General features: G+C 40.6%; 1 protein-coding gene across 1 annotated transcript; it reads right to left on the bottom strand.

The window, feature by feature from the left end:
- Positions 1 to 5,559: 5,559 nt before the first annotated feature.
- On the bottom strand, positions 5,560 to 8,043 carry LOC136317672 (protein ARMCX6-like). Its single transcript, XM_066250466.1, has 3 exons — positions 8,015 to 8,043; positions 7,914 to 7,932; positions 5,560 to 6,624 (listed from the first exon to the last, which is right to left on the bottom strand). Exons 1-3 carry the CDS (start codon positions 8,041 to 8,043, stop codon positions 6,127 to 6,129), a joined length of 546 nt encoding a protein of 181 aa, XP_066106563.1. The 3' UTR covers positions 5,560 to 6,126.
- Between the last annotated feature and the right edge of the window lie 7,841 nt (positions 8,044 to 15,884).

The raw sequence follows: 15,884 nt of genomic DNA, 5'->3' as shown, positions 1-15,884 counted from the left end.
TTACAAATAATGATTCAATACTTATACATATTTATATTTCTTTCCTTCTGCTTTTTCTCTTTTCATCCACATGGTGATTTTAGAGCAGAAAGAGTGCATGCCCACTGAAAATGTGCTGTTCAAACCTCTTCATGAGTCATGTTTGCTAATGCTTAAATTGGCCAAAGCAAAGCACATGGCCAGCCCACAATCAGTGTGGGAGGGAACTACACAATGGTATGAATACAAGAAGTATGACTCACTGAGAACCGTTATTATAATATTTTCTTAGAAGATCTTCTAATTGTCTTTCTTCTCTTATTTTCCTTTAATTTTTCTAACTTCTCAATTGATTTTACCCAGACGACTTTTGTTCAGAGTTCACCGCTATTCCAAATCTTCTGTCATCTTGTTCCACTTTGGTCTGGTCAGCCAAACCTGTTGTTTAGCTGTCATCTTAAAACCAATCTTTATTGCTTTCTCCAGTTGAGATAATAATTGCTTGATTCCATTCTTACCTTTGTTGTGATTACTACCTTTTTTTGTTGGAGTACATGTTCAAATAACTTCTTATGATAAGGTTCACAGAAAGTAAACTTACCAAATACCTTAAGTCTTGAAAACACCTTTATTGTTGCCACAGACTTGCTTGATAGTATGTTTAGAGATAGAATACTAGAGAAAAGCATACTTTTTAAGGATTTTAGAACATTTATATGTTGACACTTAGAATCCAGTATTATGAATAAGAAATTTGATGCCAATCTGATTTGTAGATGACTTTCCCCCTATACTCAAAAGATTTTAGAGTCTCCTTTTCATTCTCAATATTCTAAAATTTCTTGAGGATATATTTAAGTGAGGGTCCTTATTTACTGAATGTACTGGGCACACAAAACACATTTCTTTTTCACTAAAAAAAATAAAATAAAAATGATGAGGATTTATGTATAAATCATCCATAATTAACAACAAACATTAAAAAAAGAAAAAACCAAACATTAACACATTTCTGTATTGACTTAAAATGTTTTTATTAGAAGACAAAGTTAGGCTACATACGATATATTGTTAGTATCACATTTGACTCCATCCCTTCCTGAAGGCAATTGATATAATAATAAAATGAATATGTATTTTTCAGTACCTATTTTTAACTTGGCTATAAAGATATGTATCCAAAATAATATATAGTATTGCTTCATATGTTTAAAATTATATAAATGGCATTATAGTGTATCTTTTTACAAGTTGCTTATTTCACTAAACATTAAGTTTTTGAGAATTGTCTAGACTGCTATATAGAGATCTAGTTCATTCATTTTTACTGTTTTATAAGTTCTGTTATATAAATATATGATGTATTTATTCAAAAACTTACAGGAAACATCAACCTTCCAGTAAGCTGAAACATTGACCATTAAAATCAGCAACAAGACAAAGTAAGTATGCACTGTATAATCAATACTGATGTTCTAGAGGTCCCTGACAGTGCAATGAGATAAGAAAAAGAAACAAAGTATAAAATACTGAATTGAAAAAGATAAAACTGTCATAATTTGTAAACTATGTTTGTATACATAAAAAGCCAGAAAGGAAAAAAAGCAAGATAATAAAATTAATAACAAGGTTTAACCAAGAAGCTTGACTGTACAAAAGCAATGTTACATTAATAGCTTTTACACAAACCAGAAATGATCAGTTTTTATAACATTTATTATGGAATAAGAACTATGTATATAAATATGTACAAAATTCATAAGGCACAAAAAAAAGAGTCATTATTCACTTTTTCCCAATATGTACACTTTTCCCAATGCATACCCAGTATATATGCCAGGAGTCAAAAAAAGCTATACCCTGTTCTGTGAATCTTTACAAAAAAAAAGATGATATTACAAAATGTAGAATAATTTGTTGTAATAAATAATTAAATGGCATATATAATATTTACAATAATATTCACAAAACAGAAAACTTAAAATTCCAGACTGATCAACTCTATCACTAAAAGAAAAAAAAAAAAAAAGAAAGAAGCAATCAAACGAAAGGTTGAGAGAAACCGCTGCATGACAATAACTATATTTCAAATGTGGCCAATGAATCCCAACCATATGGATAGCAAGTTTAATTTTTAAGGACTTTATTTATTAATTTTAGAGAAAGACAGAGAGAGAGACAAGGGAGGAGGAGCAGGAGGCATCAAGTCCCATGTGTGCCTTGAACAGGCCAGACCAGGGCTTCAAACCGGTGACCTCAAAGCCTTCCAGGTAACGCTTTATCGACTGTGCCATCACAGGTCAGGCAGCAAGTTTACGCATAGAGGAAAAAACAACTTGCTTTTCTCTCACACAAATAAAGTAATTGTGGTGAGGGAAGAAACCAGTCCCCAGTTTCCAACGGTGCTAAACAGGCATGGTGAGGATTTCTAAGTTTCCTGTGGGCCAGAATGTGTCCTGAGAAGGAACCTGAGACAGAGGCCTGCTCACAAGCACCAACACACCCCTCCACACCAACACACACCACCCACCCACCATAGACCACATGGGGGCCTGAGGTTCCTAAGCTAGAGGTTCCTGGAAGAAAGGGTTGTGTCTCAGGGGGAACTTCAACACCAGGAGGCCACAGAAGGGGTGCTCAGCTGGGTACATGAGGATCTCAGAATGTGTCACTCTGCAGCAGGAGAATGCAGTGAGTGATAAACGACGCTGGGTTAATTGGTTATCCATTTAGGAAAAGAAATCAACTACCTGCCAGCGAATGGAGGGAAGTGACAGAGAGTGAGGTGGTGCATGCAGCATGTGTAGCAGACAAGGGACTGGCCAATCCTCTGCAAGACTGTGCTGGACTTTGGAGTGGCGCCCACCTGGATCTTAGACCAATCAGTGGTCCCTGGAAGGGGTCAGGGAGACAGTCCTCCACACAGCTGTCACTCTCAGCCACATGGCGATATGGCAGCTTTGAGACTGACTTGATGAGGGCTGCGCCTGTCCACGAGTGGCACTGCAAAGTGAGGGGACTGTGGTTGGAACTGTGCTCAGAGTGGCACACAGGGCCACAGTGAAGATGCAGAGTTTGAGACTGGATAGATGAGCTTGGAAGCAGATGTCCGCAACCTTGCCCACATTTAAGGCGGTGGGCGGGGGGATGTAAAACCCAGAATGTCCAGGAGAGGCTGCAGGCTGGGGAGGGCACTGGGAATTAATGAGTTATCTACAGGCAGCAAATGTAGACATAATAACAGATGGATAAGAACAACAAGGCCCTTTCTGCGATTAAAAGGCAGTCTGTGGCAGAAGCTCCAAATGTACACAAGAGACAGCTGAGGCTGGGGCAGCCCCATGGGGACAAGCTGCTTCCCCACAGAGTGTGACAAGCTCAAGCTTTGGTGATCATGTCAAGTGTTCACCACTGGGAAACCCAGAAAGAATCTGTTAGTTGCAGCAGGCAAGTAGGTAGGCCCATTCTGTGCTTGGAGGTCTCTTGCTGTTTCATGTTGGATTCAGTATGAGAGGCAGCACCATCGTCTTTCTTCCAGTGCTCATCCCCTCTGAATATCTTAATCGGACCCGGACCGGCACACATGCTCCCGACTGCCCTCCATGTCGCCAGGCAGAATCCACTGGGAACTGGGTTCCTGCCCGGTTCCTGCCCCGGCACAGCATCCCACCAAGGGATGAAGGGTAGACCAGAGGCCTGCGCTTCCACACACAGGGAGATTCTTCTTTTAGGACAGTGCCAGAAAATGGAGAGGAGGCTCTTGACTTGGGCCAGCACCACAGCATGGAGCCAGGCCAATGCAGACAGGCGCTGAGGCCCTCCCTGCTTTGAGAGTTAGTTGTGGCCTACAAGCTCCAAGTGCCTGTCTCAGGGATGGGGAACGACTGCTTGAGGCAGAACACAAAGGGGGATTTGACAGAGTGCAGAGGAATAGGGAGGCACGTATTAATTTGGGACGCTGAGGCAGGAGGAAGGAGAAATCCCTGTCTTTGTGCTGACATGAAAGGGGCTGGGTAGTAAGGTGTCACTGAAGACAGCATGGGCCAAGCGGACAGCACCGGGACAAGTGGCTGCGGGAGCTGTCTGCAGGGCAGTCCGATGTGGAAAACAGGTTGCCCAGCCCACCTGAGGCTTGGCTTGCTTGGGAGAAAAAGGTGGTCACATTAGCAGCTCTTAGGAAATAAGGCAGGGTCTCAGAGCCAGCAAAAAAGCCCCAGGAGGATGATCCTTGTTGGGGGCATGGTATCGCTGCAATCTCAAGTCATGTGCCAGCTGTCCAAGGTGCCAGGACCTGGGAAGGAGTAGCATCCCCACTCTGTAGGAGGATCCAAGATGGCCCAGGGACCTGGCAGGCACCAGTGCCCACCAGACAGCATGAAGCATACATAGGGCAATGGGTACAAGCCAGAGAGTTGTAGCCCACGGCAACCCAAGCTCTGGAAGACAGGAAAGAAACTAAAATTAAACCATGCTCTCTGTGGCAGAGAATAGTCAGGGGGTCGAGCACTGGGAGGGCACTCATGCCTGGGGCCCAGTGGCCCAGAGCTGCGTCCCAGGAGAGCAGGAGAGTGCATGCCCTGGGCACAGAAGCAGTGTTGTGCAAAGGAAGCTTCTTGTCCGCTGAGCTGGCCAGAGCTCTGAGGAACAGGACCGCTGTTTGACGTATGCAAAACATGCAGGGAACCTGGCTTTGGTGACGCAGGATCTAAGGCTTGTTCTCACAGGCCTGGAAGTGAGTTGCTCCTTTTCTTGGAGCGGTTCAAGGGTAGGGCTGGGCTCTGCCTTTCCTCCACAGGGTGTCTGGAACTTGAGTGGAGGGGAGGAAGTGTGTCCCGATCAGTGGAGCAGCCACAGCCATTCCAAGCACCCTCAGCACCTGCCCTACAACCCCCATGGGAAGTTTGTGGAGAACTCCATTCTCCTCGTCCTGGATCCCACTGAATGTACCAGGGATGGTGCAGAAAGGTAGTTCCACCAAGAGAAGCAGTGACCAACCCTTCTCACTCTGTCAAGGATTTGGTCACGGGATCCCAAGGAAGGGAGAGGGCCTGGAAGTAGGTTTAACAACTGCTTTCCAGAAGACAGAGAAACACGCAAAGTGGGCCCTCAGCAAGTGGAAACCGTTATTGCCACAACCGTCCATTAAGTGTGCAGGGATGTGTTTCCCAGTGGCCCCCAAGGATGTGTAGACAGATGCAAGGATACTGACATTCCTCTCCAAGGCAGTAGTAGTCAAGGAAAGACGCCATCACTGAGGGATTTCTTGCTCTGTGTGACAGGCACTGTGCTGCCTGCTTCACGAGCATTGTCTCTTTTAGCCCCTCCAACATTTTATCCTAGTTCCACCAAGTCCCCCTGCTCCCAGCCCCAACCCCTTGCTGAGGTTCATCCTGAACACTGTAGCCCACCTCTACCCCTGCCTCCTGTGAGCACTGATAAGTGAGCATTTGCCAGAGTGAATGCCTCCCTCCCTCCCCTGCCCCGCCCACTGAGTTAGCATTTATCCTGTAGTTTTGTCTTTGTCTGCATGCAGACTGTCACCTCAAGGACAACCACCATGTGTCATTTTTGTCAGTGAAAGCACACAAGTTTATTGATGAAACATACAAATGTGGACTTGGGTGGATGAGGTTAAGTCCGTGCAGCACAGAGAAAGGGAGTGTACTCTTCTGATGAAGAGCTTCACCATCCATCAGCTGGTGTAGAAGAAAGAGTGAACAAAAAAGAATTCAACCTATGCAGCAACAAATGCATTTTCAGCACAAGCTCCGTTAAGCGTCTGGTATCCACAGAACAGTCCGGCTTAGACAGGGCGACCACCACAGGCAAGCATCCCTCATGATGCTTTATTCACAGCTGGCAGCTGAAAGAGCCCTTTACCACAGGAATAGGGGAGTCATTTACAATACACATCGCCTGTAGGCTGCAACACCAAGAGGTTACTCAAAGCTCTGTGGGAACCCTTGCCCAGCCAATAAGAGTGTGGTCTTCAATTTAACAAGTGTTACTTTCACCCCATGATGTGGTTCTTGGCTGAGGCTGGATCTTCGATAGCACCCACTGCAGAATCTTTGAATGAGAACACAAGTGTGTGTTCATCAAATGGGCTTTGCGTAGGTTCAGTCCCGTTCTGTTTGCGATGGCCATTTAAGATGCAGGGGTGTCCAGGAGAACCTGTTCATTTCCGTTGTTGATAAAGAGGGACGTGAATGAGAGCAGCAGTTCCCCTGCCAAGACTGGCTTTTCAGAGAAACCCATCAATGGTTTCAAAACCTGAACCTCTGCACATCCACTTCCCTCTGATATCAAAGGAAACCTCAGGTCTGAAACGGACTTGGCAAGCATGTTATTAATAACTGTCATGCTTATTAACAAATTTAATCCGGCCTGCTGCAGAAATGAGTTGCAGCAATGTGACACAGTTTCCTGACTCATTTGATTGGGGTACATCTTAATCTGGCCCCGATTTGCCACACTGGCATGCACGTTATCCGGGGCACATAAAGCTCCCTTAACAGTGGGGTCAGAAATGGGGATTGTGTTTCCAACAATGGAGAGGCTGGCCAAATGACTATTGATATTGTGGCTAAGTGAAAAACCAGCATCCTCGGGCTGAGCCAACCTTTTTTCCTGAATGAAAGGACCCTGGGGAAGGCCAGGAATATAAGTGACATTTGTATTATATTAAGCATCACAAGTCACCATTTTCATTGGCAAATAGTGATTTTTCTTTGTTGGAACTATATCGTTTTGGGGAGGCCTTGGGTTTTACTGCTCCCAGGTTATTTCAGCTTCACTTTCAGGAGTGGGTTATTCCCGTATCTTTGACTGAAGTCCAAAGCCCTTAGCTGTCTTCACTCCTGTCTAAAGCCCTCTATTCTTATGTTCTTCCTTACAGTAATTGCCCCCTCCCCTGATTAGCAGGTGTTACACTAGCAACTTCTAGCTCTGATCTCCAGACATATTTTTACTAAATAACTAATTTCAGCATATCCCATATCTGTGACAAGTTACAGAATGTTCCCACTCATGAATAAGCCATCTAATTCTGATGTTCTAGGAAGGAAGTTTTTTTACCTTTTCTTCCTGGACACAAATTACACTAAACTTCTATCTAACATCATGGTACTAGGGGCAATGGAAATATATAGATCTCTTAACTTGGAATCCACAGATATGCATATCAAAACTCATGTTACAAGGATATTACTATCTCTCTTTTTCCATTTAGGCTGTTAGTTTTCAAATGTTTCTACTCTGGATTTTAACTCTCTTAAGCTTGTTCTCATTTTTTTTTTCCTCAGAGGTACCACATTTCATTTTCCATGCACCGAAGTGAATAGAGAGAACAAAGGCTGAGAGAGAGAGAAATGATTTCTTTTTAGATTCTGTATTCAGACTAAGACATTTGTCCAGAATATGACACTGTATGGAGCAATTTTCTTCCTTCTTTGCCTAGATCTATGTCTACTGGTAGACAGACAAGACAGACTAGAGATTGGCAGATGTACATAAGTGTTCTCTCTCTCTCCAGAGTGAGAAATCTAGCTTTCAAATATCTCCCATTCATTTTAGGCACACTTTCCACCATGCTCCCCAGCCACTGTCACCATCCTTCTCCTCCCCCACAAATGCCTTCTTTTCTATTCCCCTGCCCCTACCTATTCCCTTGAACTATAGCTCTCTCCTCAAATTCCTATTTTTCTGTTCTACACCTCATTTCTGCTCCATAAACATTGCAGTTACTTCCTCAGAACCAGAAAGGATTGGGATTAAGTAATGCTTTTCTAAAGACAAGACAGGAGTGGATAAACAGGTTCTGATTTTGCGCTTGTCTCTACCACCCTCTTGTGACCGATTCAGGTTCCACAGTTCCTTGAAGGAAAACTCGATTCAGTTTCTACTAAAAAATCCTGTATGGTTTTCTTCCTTACTTTTGTGTTGTGTTGCCTCCTACAGAGGGCAAACAATCTAACAGAAAAGGGCTGGTAAATGCTTAATGCTGGGTTGTAAGACTCTGTCAAAGGATTCTCACCGCTCACTTCCAGATTCCAGCATCTGCATTCGCCCAACACAATGCATCATTTAGAAAACTAAAATGAGCTGGCAGGTAGCCTGGAGGTGTCAGGAAAGTTGACTCTGCCTCTTCAGGTATCTGTCCCCAACCCCTCCCTGACCACACCCTGAGTGCAATGTTCACTCTTACACCAACTTGCACGCAATGAGAGTAGTGTCTTCCTTCTTCCCTTGGCTACAAACATGTTTAAGGTCAATAGAGAGCTGATGGATGAACTAAAAACAAACAAACAAAAGAACAAAAACCTCTCCACAATTCTTGGTCACCTGAGATACATGTCACCGATGAGCCATGGTCTCCAAATTCTCCTTTCACCCCAGAACTCCTGATTTGTCATTCGTTTTTCTCTATGTGAATGCTGAAATCCAAACAAAAATGCATTTTACTTTGCTGAAATTTATCTTTCTCTAATTTCCTGGAGCAAGTATTTTTATTTATACTTCTTATCTAGATAGAGTACAGGGAAACAGTTCATCTCTTGATTTCCCCTCCTTTCAGCTACTAATATCTATCATCTTTCTAGGACCCTCGAGAAAGAAGATTTCATGAGATAAAGCATAAATACATATTTACCACCTCTTTTTTTCTTGGAAATACTGGTGTTTAAATATATTTGTACATGCTTTTATATGTATAAGAGGTTTTCTGGAATGATGTTTGACAAAATGCCATTACTAGTTATTTTTAATAATGGGATTTAAGGCAAAGCATATGCTAGCCACAATGTCAACGGGCATGGAGATGAATAGATCTGTCTCTTGGGCAAGACCACCTGTCTTTCCAAAGAGGCCCCCACAAAGCAGCATTTACTTTGCTGAGTGCATTACACTCCAGGTGCCAAATTTTAATTTTGACTAAAAATATACAGAATTAATGGCCTTATTCACAACAGATACATGCATGTACTTATCAAAAGACACAAGAATTTTCATAGTAGCACTATTTGCAATCTCCCCAACTTGAAAATAACCCAAATATCCAACAAGAGTAGAGTGGATATTTATAAATAGGGTTCATATTCATAAATGGCAATAAATATTATACATGTAACAGTATAGATTAATCTCACAGACAATGCTAGCAAAAGAATATATACTGTGTAAACCCATTTACATAAAGTTAAAAAAATATGCAAAACTAATCTATGCTGTTAGAAGTCAGAATAATGGTTACTCTTGGGACGTATTATTGATTAGATGGGAGCATAGGGGAAGTTTTCAGTGTGCTGTTAATATTTTGTTAATTGTTCACTTTGTGAAAATTTATTGAGCTGAACACTTATGATTTGTGTACTTTTCTATATATATGGTATATGTCAACAAAAGTTTACCAAAAGTCCTAAATAGTGAGTTATAAGGAAATGGAAGATGTATAAATAAAACCAATCTTTCTGCTGATCTGGTGAAGCTAGATAAATATATTTTTTAAATTATCTTGAAGGTGCTAGAAAGATGTCAAGATAGTGAAGAATATAGGGTTCAAAGTAAGAGTTGAGAAAGTTGAGCCTGATGTTAAGACCAGTTTTTCCAATTGAGCACATACAATTACTGAGAGGACTGTTGAGTGGCTAAGCAGAATTTTGGACAGCCTCTGGAAGCTAGGGAGACAGACATTAGAATTCAAATTTTGTCAGGGGATATGTACTTTATGAACTCCAATGTCCATGGATTGTGATGCTGAAAAAGCTGCACCTCACAGTGAAAGTGAAGGAGATAGACAGGTTTTCACAAAGACTTTAGACTTTGAAATTTGGATTAAGGTAATTCCAGGGCGCTAACACCCTAGATGCCTAGCAGACAAATATATAAATTGGTTGAATAAATATAACATGAGCTGCATATTATTTCTGAAGTTTTATAAAATATAATATTGTCACACATAAGAAAACAATCAAGTACACAAGATTACAGACACAATTAACCAAAGCTATCTAAATGACAATAGAAAAAGACTCATTGGGACCTCAGATATTAGAGTTATTAGACATAGAGTTAAAGTAAATATTCTTACTGCACTTAGGGAGATAAAAGACAATATATAGAATCTCTTCTGATAAATGGAAACTATAAAAAAGTACAAAACAGAAATTTTAGGAGTTTCTAATCAAGATGGTGGCATAGGTAAATGCTATACTCAAATCCTCCCACAAACACATAAAAATTACAGCTAGACTACAGAACCATCAGTCAAAAACACCTGAAATCTAGCTGACCATAAGTCCTACAACTAAGGATATAAATAAGAAGCTACATTGAGACTGGTAGGAGGGGCAGAGACTTATACCCAGGGGCTGATCTTATACTCAGGTATGGCATATAAAAATGGATAGAAGTATCTCTGAAGCAGACATTCCCCTAGAGCAGTGATTTTCAACCTTTTTTTTTTTTCATGGCACAAACACACACTAATTACTAAGCTCAGTGCCCCTGGCTAAATACAACCATTTTCATCTTATGGCACAAATAAATTAGTTACTAAGGAAGAAGAGGTTAGGGCTCTTTTTTCTTTAGTAATTAGTTTATGAGTGCATGAGAAACAAAGGTTGAAAATCACTGCCCTAGAGGGCCAGGGGTTCCAGCTCCTCAGCCCAGGGTTCCAGTGTCAGGAAGACAAGTTCCCATAACTTCTGACTGTAGAAACCAGCTTGGATTGTGGCTGAGTGCAACACAGGGTTGTTGGAGTCCCAGGTGTTCTTTTTTTTAATATTAGTTAGAAAATTAAATTTCCAGGTTTTCTTTTTAAAGGGTCCACACATGGACTCACTTGCTTTGAGCTCAACACTGAGCCAGCAACTCAAAAGGCACAGAAAGTTGCCCTGGCCAGTCATGCTGTGAATACAGTATCATTCCAGGGTGCTGAGGTTGCTGGTTCAATCTCAAAGTCATTGGCTTAAGTCTGGGTGTGCTGATACCAAGGTCTTCAGCTGATCCAGGGTCACTGGCTTGATCTCAAGGGTGCCAGCTCAATATCGAGGATGCTGGCTCCATCTTGAGGATGTTTATTGACTCATTCCCAAAGACACTGGCTCGATCCTGAGGTCACCATTCAAGCCTGGGTCAGAACTCAACCCTGAGGGTGTTGGTTCAACCCTGAGGGCACCAGATTGACCCCTGAGGTTGTTAGTTCATGCCCCAATCAGGGCATATTTGAGAAGCAATAAATGGCACAACTAAGTGAACAAGTTGATGCTTCTGTTTCTCTCTCTCTCTCTCTTCTTTTCTCTCTCTTTCTCTCTCTCAAAAAAAACCATACATTTAAAAAGGCACCAGAGCCTGACTGGGCGGTGGCGCAGTGGATAGAGCGTCAGACTGGGATGCGAAGGACCCAGGTTCGAGACCTTGAGGTTTCCGACTTGAGCACGGGCTCATCTGGTTTGAGGAAGGCTCACCAGCTTGGACCCAAGGTCGCTGGCTCGAACAAGGAGTTACTCAGTCTGCTGAAGGCCCACAGTCAAGGCACATATGAGAAAGCAATCAATGAACAACTAAGGTGTTGCAACGAAAAACTAATGATTGATGCTTCTCATCTCTCTCCAATCCTGTCTGTCTGTCCTTATCTATCCCTCTCTCTGACTTTCTCTCTGTCACTGTAAAAAAAAAAAAAAAAGGCACCAGAGACATACGAGGAGGAGTTGAGGTATCTAGCATCAAGGAGAAAACTGGAGGGAAAACTTTCACCTAGACGAAACCCACACAGAGCCAGCAGGCCAGCAGTATTTTTGAGTCTCCATCAACGTGGTTAACGCAGTTTACCTGGTCCTGATGAAGTGACAGCAGGCCTGGTTTGCAGCTTGGCCTCTCTTGAGCACACAGGCACAGAAAATATAAGAACAAATAGTGAAATGAGTGGGAGTTATAGACAGGTAACTCACAGTGTATTTCAAACAACATCTGACATCAACCTGGACTTGGACCCCACCCAAGAGGACCCAGAATCAACACAATCATAAGGGATTGCAGATGTGACTAATGCTAGATGCAGTGAGCCACACAAGTAGTATACCCAAAGGAAGAGTTCAGCAGGGACCAGACCTTGCTGAAATAACTATGACCCAGAAGATAGACACTGCATATTATCTAATACACATGATCAAGGTTGACTTTTAGAGCCAGCCAGCCTGAAAGGTTAACTCCACCCACAAAAGGGCCAACAACATCCAAGATTCACATACGACAAGAAGATAAATGTAACTCTCAAGAAACATTCCTAGAGCAAAGAGCTCAGGTGACTTGGAAGTTAGTACCACTAAACCCACCTTCTTCATAAAGACATCAAAACAAATTCGAAAGTCAAAGCAGAACTACCTAATACACAGACAAAATGGGCAGACGAAGAAATATATTCTGAAGAACTATATGCCAAAAAATTGGACAACCTGTGCAAAATGGATAAATTCCTAGAAACATACAGTTTTCCAAAACTGAATCTGGAAGAACCAGAAAACCTGAGAAGACCAATTACAACAAATGAAATTGAAACAGTTATCAATAAACTCCAAGCAAACAGAAACCCTGGACTGGATGGTTTGACAGGTAAATTTTACCAAAGATTCAAAGAAGAACTAACACCTAGCCTTCTCAAACTATCCCAAAAAATTCAAGAGGAAGGAAGACTTCCAAACTCATTTTATGAGACATGCATTATCTTAATTTCAAAATCAGATTAACATACTGCAAAGAAAATTATAGGCCAATATCCCTGATAAACATAAATGCTAAAATTCTCAACAAAATATTAGCAAGCAGAACCCAGAAATACAAAAAAATCATGCATCATGATCAAGTGGGATTTATTCTGGGGAGGCAAGGCTGGTACAATATTTGCAATTCAATAAAAGTGTTTCATCACATAAACAAAATGAAGCATAAAAGTCACATGACCATATCAATAGATGCAGAAAAAGCATCTGATAAAATCCAAAACCCACTTATGATCAAAACTCTCAGCAAAGTGCAAATACAATGAACATACCTCAATATAATAAAGTCCATATGTGACAAACCCACAGCCAACATCACACTCAGTGGCAAAAATTAAATGCAATTCCCTTAAGATCAGGAACAAGACAGGGGTGTCTCCTTTCACCACTCTTATTCAGCACAGTACTGGAAGTTTTAGCCACAGAAAATCAGACAAGAAGAAGAAATAAGGCATCCAAATTTGAAAAGAAGTAAAACTCATTATTTGCTGATACTGTATACAGAAAACCCTAAAGTCTCTGCCAAAAAACTACTAGATCTGTTAAATGAATTCGGCAAAGTGTCAGATTATAAAATTAATATTCAGAAACCAGTAGTATTTTTATACACTAATAATGAACTGTCAGAAAGAGAAATTAAGGAAATAATTCTGTTTACTCTTGCAATAACAGCAATAATAATAATAATAATAATAATAATAATGTACCTAGGAATACATTTAACTAAGGAGGTAAAAAAAAAGACTTGTATTCAGAAAATCATAAGACATTGAAAAAAAAAAGTCAAGAAAGATACAAACAAGTGGAAGCATATACCGTGTTCATGGATAGGATGAATTAACATCATTAAAACGTCAATAGTAGCCAAAGCAATCTATAGATCCCATATGATTCCTATTGAAATACCAATGGCATACTTTACAGATATAGAACTAATATTTCAAAAATTTATATGGAACCAAAATAAAATCCAAATAGCCTCAGCAATCTTGAAAATGAAGAACAAAGCAGGAGTTATCACACTTCCTGATATCAAGTTATACTACAAGGCCATTATAATCAAAACAGCCTGGAACTGGCAAAAGAACAGACATACAGATCAACGGAATGGAACAGAAAATCTGGAAATAATCCCATGCCTTTATGGTCAATTAATATTTGACAAAGGAGGCAAGAGTATACAATGGAGTATAGATAGTCCCTTAAGTAAATAGTGTTGGGAATATTGGACAAGTACATGCAAAAAATGAAACTAGACTACCAATTTATATCATTCACAAAAATAAACTGAAAATGGTTAAAAAACTTACGTGTAAATCCCAAAATCATATAAATCCTAGAAGAAGACATAGGCAGTAGACTCTCAGCCATCTCTCATAGCAATATATTTGTTGATATATCTTCTCGGGCAAGTGAAATAAAGGACAAAATAAACAAATGGGACTATATCAAGTTAAAAAGCTTTTACACAGCAAAAGACACCATCAACAAAATAAAGACAACTCACTCAATGGGAGAACATATTTGATGATACATCTGATAAGAAGTTAATAACCAAAATTTATAAAGAACTTATATAACTCAGCACCAGGAAGGTAAATAATCCAATTAAGAAATGGGCAAAGGGCCTAATAGACAAAGAGGACACATAGATGGCCAATAGGCATATGAAAAAATGTTCAGCAACACTAATGATGAAAGAAATGCAAATTAAAACCAAAATAAAATATTACCTTACACCTGCCAGGATGGCTTTCATTAACAAATCAACAAACAACAAGTGCTGACGAGGGTGTGGAGAAAAGGGAACCCTCCTGCACTGCTGGTGGGAATGCAGACTGGTACAGCCACTGTGAAAAATAATGTGGCATTTTCTCAAAAAATTAAAAATAGTACTGACTTATTTCCCAGCTATCCCACTTCTAGGAATATATGCTAAGAATCCAAAAACACCAATTCAAAAGAAGATATTCACCCCCATGTTCATTGCAGCATTGTTTGAAATACCCAAGATCTGAAAACAGCCCAAGTGTCCATCAGTGGATGAGTGGATAAAAAAAGCTGTAGTACATTTACACAATTGAATACTAAACGGTCATAAAAAAAGAAGGATATCTTACCTTTTGCTACAGCATGGATGGACCTGGAGATTATTATACTAAGTGAAATAAACCAGGCAGAGAAAAACAAACATAATATGATCTCACTTACATGTGGAATCTAATGAACACAATAAACTGAGGAACAAAATAGAAACAGAGGCAAAATCACAGGGAATGGATAGACAACTGTCAGAGGAAAGGGAGAAGAGGAGAAGGGATCAAAGAAAGTAAAGGGATTAGTGAAATTATATATACATAACATACAGACAATAGGGTATCAATAGCCAGAGGAAAGGAGGAGTGGAGGTGGGGGGAAGTGGGCAAAGGGAGAGAAATGGGAGTGGAAGGAAACATTTTATGGGGCAGGGGAGCATGATGCAGTGGGTAGATGGCGCTATATTGAATGGGACACTTGAAACCATGTCAACACAATAAATTAAAAACTATAGAAAAAATTAAAACAATTAAAGAAAAAAAGTAGGGAAAGAAGAGTTCATTTATATTGCCTACCAAAGACCCCTCTCTACAACTGTTGGTGATTTCTAGCAGATGATTTGGGAACAAAAATCCTCAGTGATTGCCATAATGACCCAAGAAGAGGAAGAGGAAAAAATCAAATGCTCGTGTTATTGGCCTAATATCCTAGGCAAAATGACAGTGGTCAGTGAAAGGCTTCAGTTAACTTTTGTAAGAAGGCAGCATATGAAGGGCTTTGTAGCAAGAGCAATTAATGATCCTAGAAGATAATTCAGACAAGAGAGGTGTGACATATTTATCATTTCTGAATTTCACTGTGTGGCCAGACAATGATACACCTTCTAAGCCAGACGACTTGTTCACTTTTATCCCTTACATGAGACACATTCAAAATCAGACCCAATCATCATACGCTGCAGTGCTGCTGGCATTGGACATTCAGGGACACTGATATGCATAGATGTAGTTCTAGAATTAATCAGTCAAGATCTTGAGTTTCACATCTCTAATTTAGTACACTTCATGAGATTACAAAGACATGGAATGGTTC

This window comes from Saccopteryx bilineata, chromosome X (assembly GCF_036850765.1).
Source record: "Saccopteryx bilineata isolate mSacBil1 chromosome X, mSacBil1_pri_phased_curated, whole genome shotgun sequence".
NCBI classification, from domain to species: domain Eukaryota; kingdom Metazoa; phylum Chordata; class Mammalia; order Chiroptera; family Emballonuridae; genus Saccopteryx; species Saccopteryx bilineata.
The sequence above is the reverse complement of the archived record's forward strand: the minus strand, read 5'-3'. Positions and strand labels throughout refer to the sequence as shown.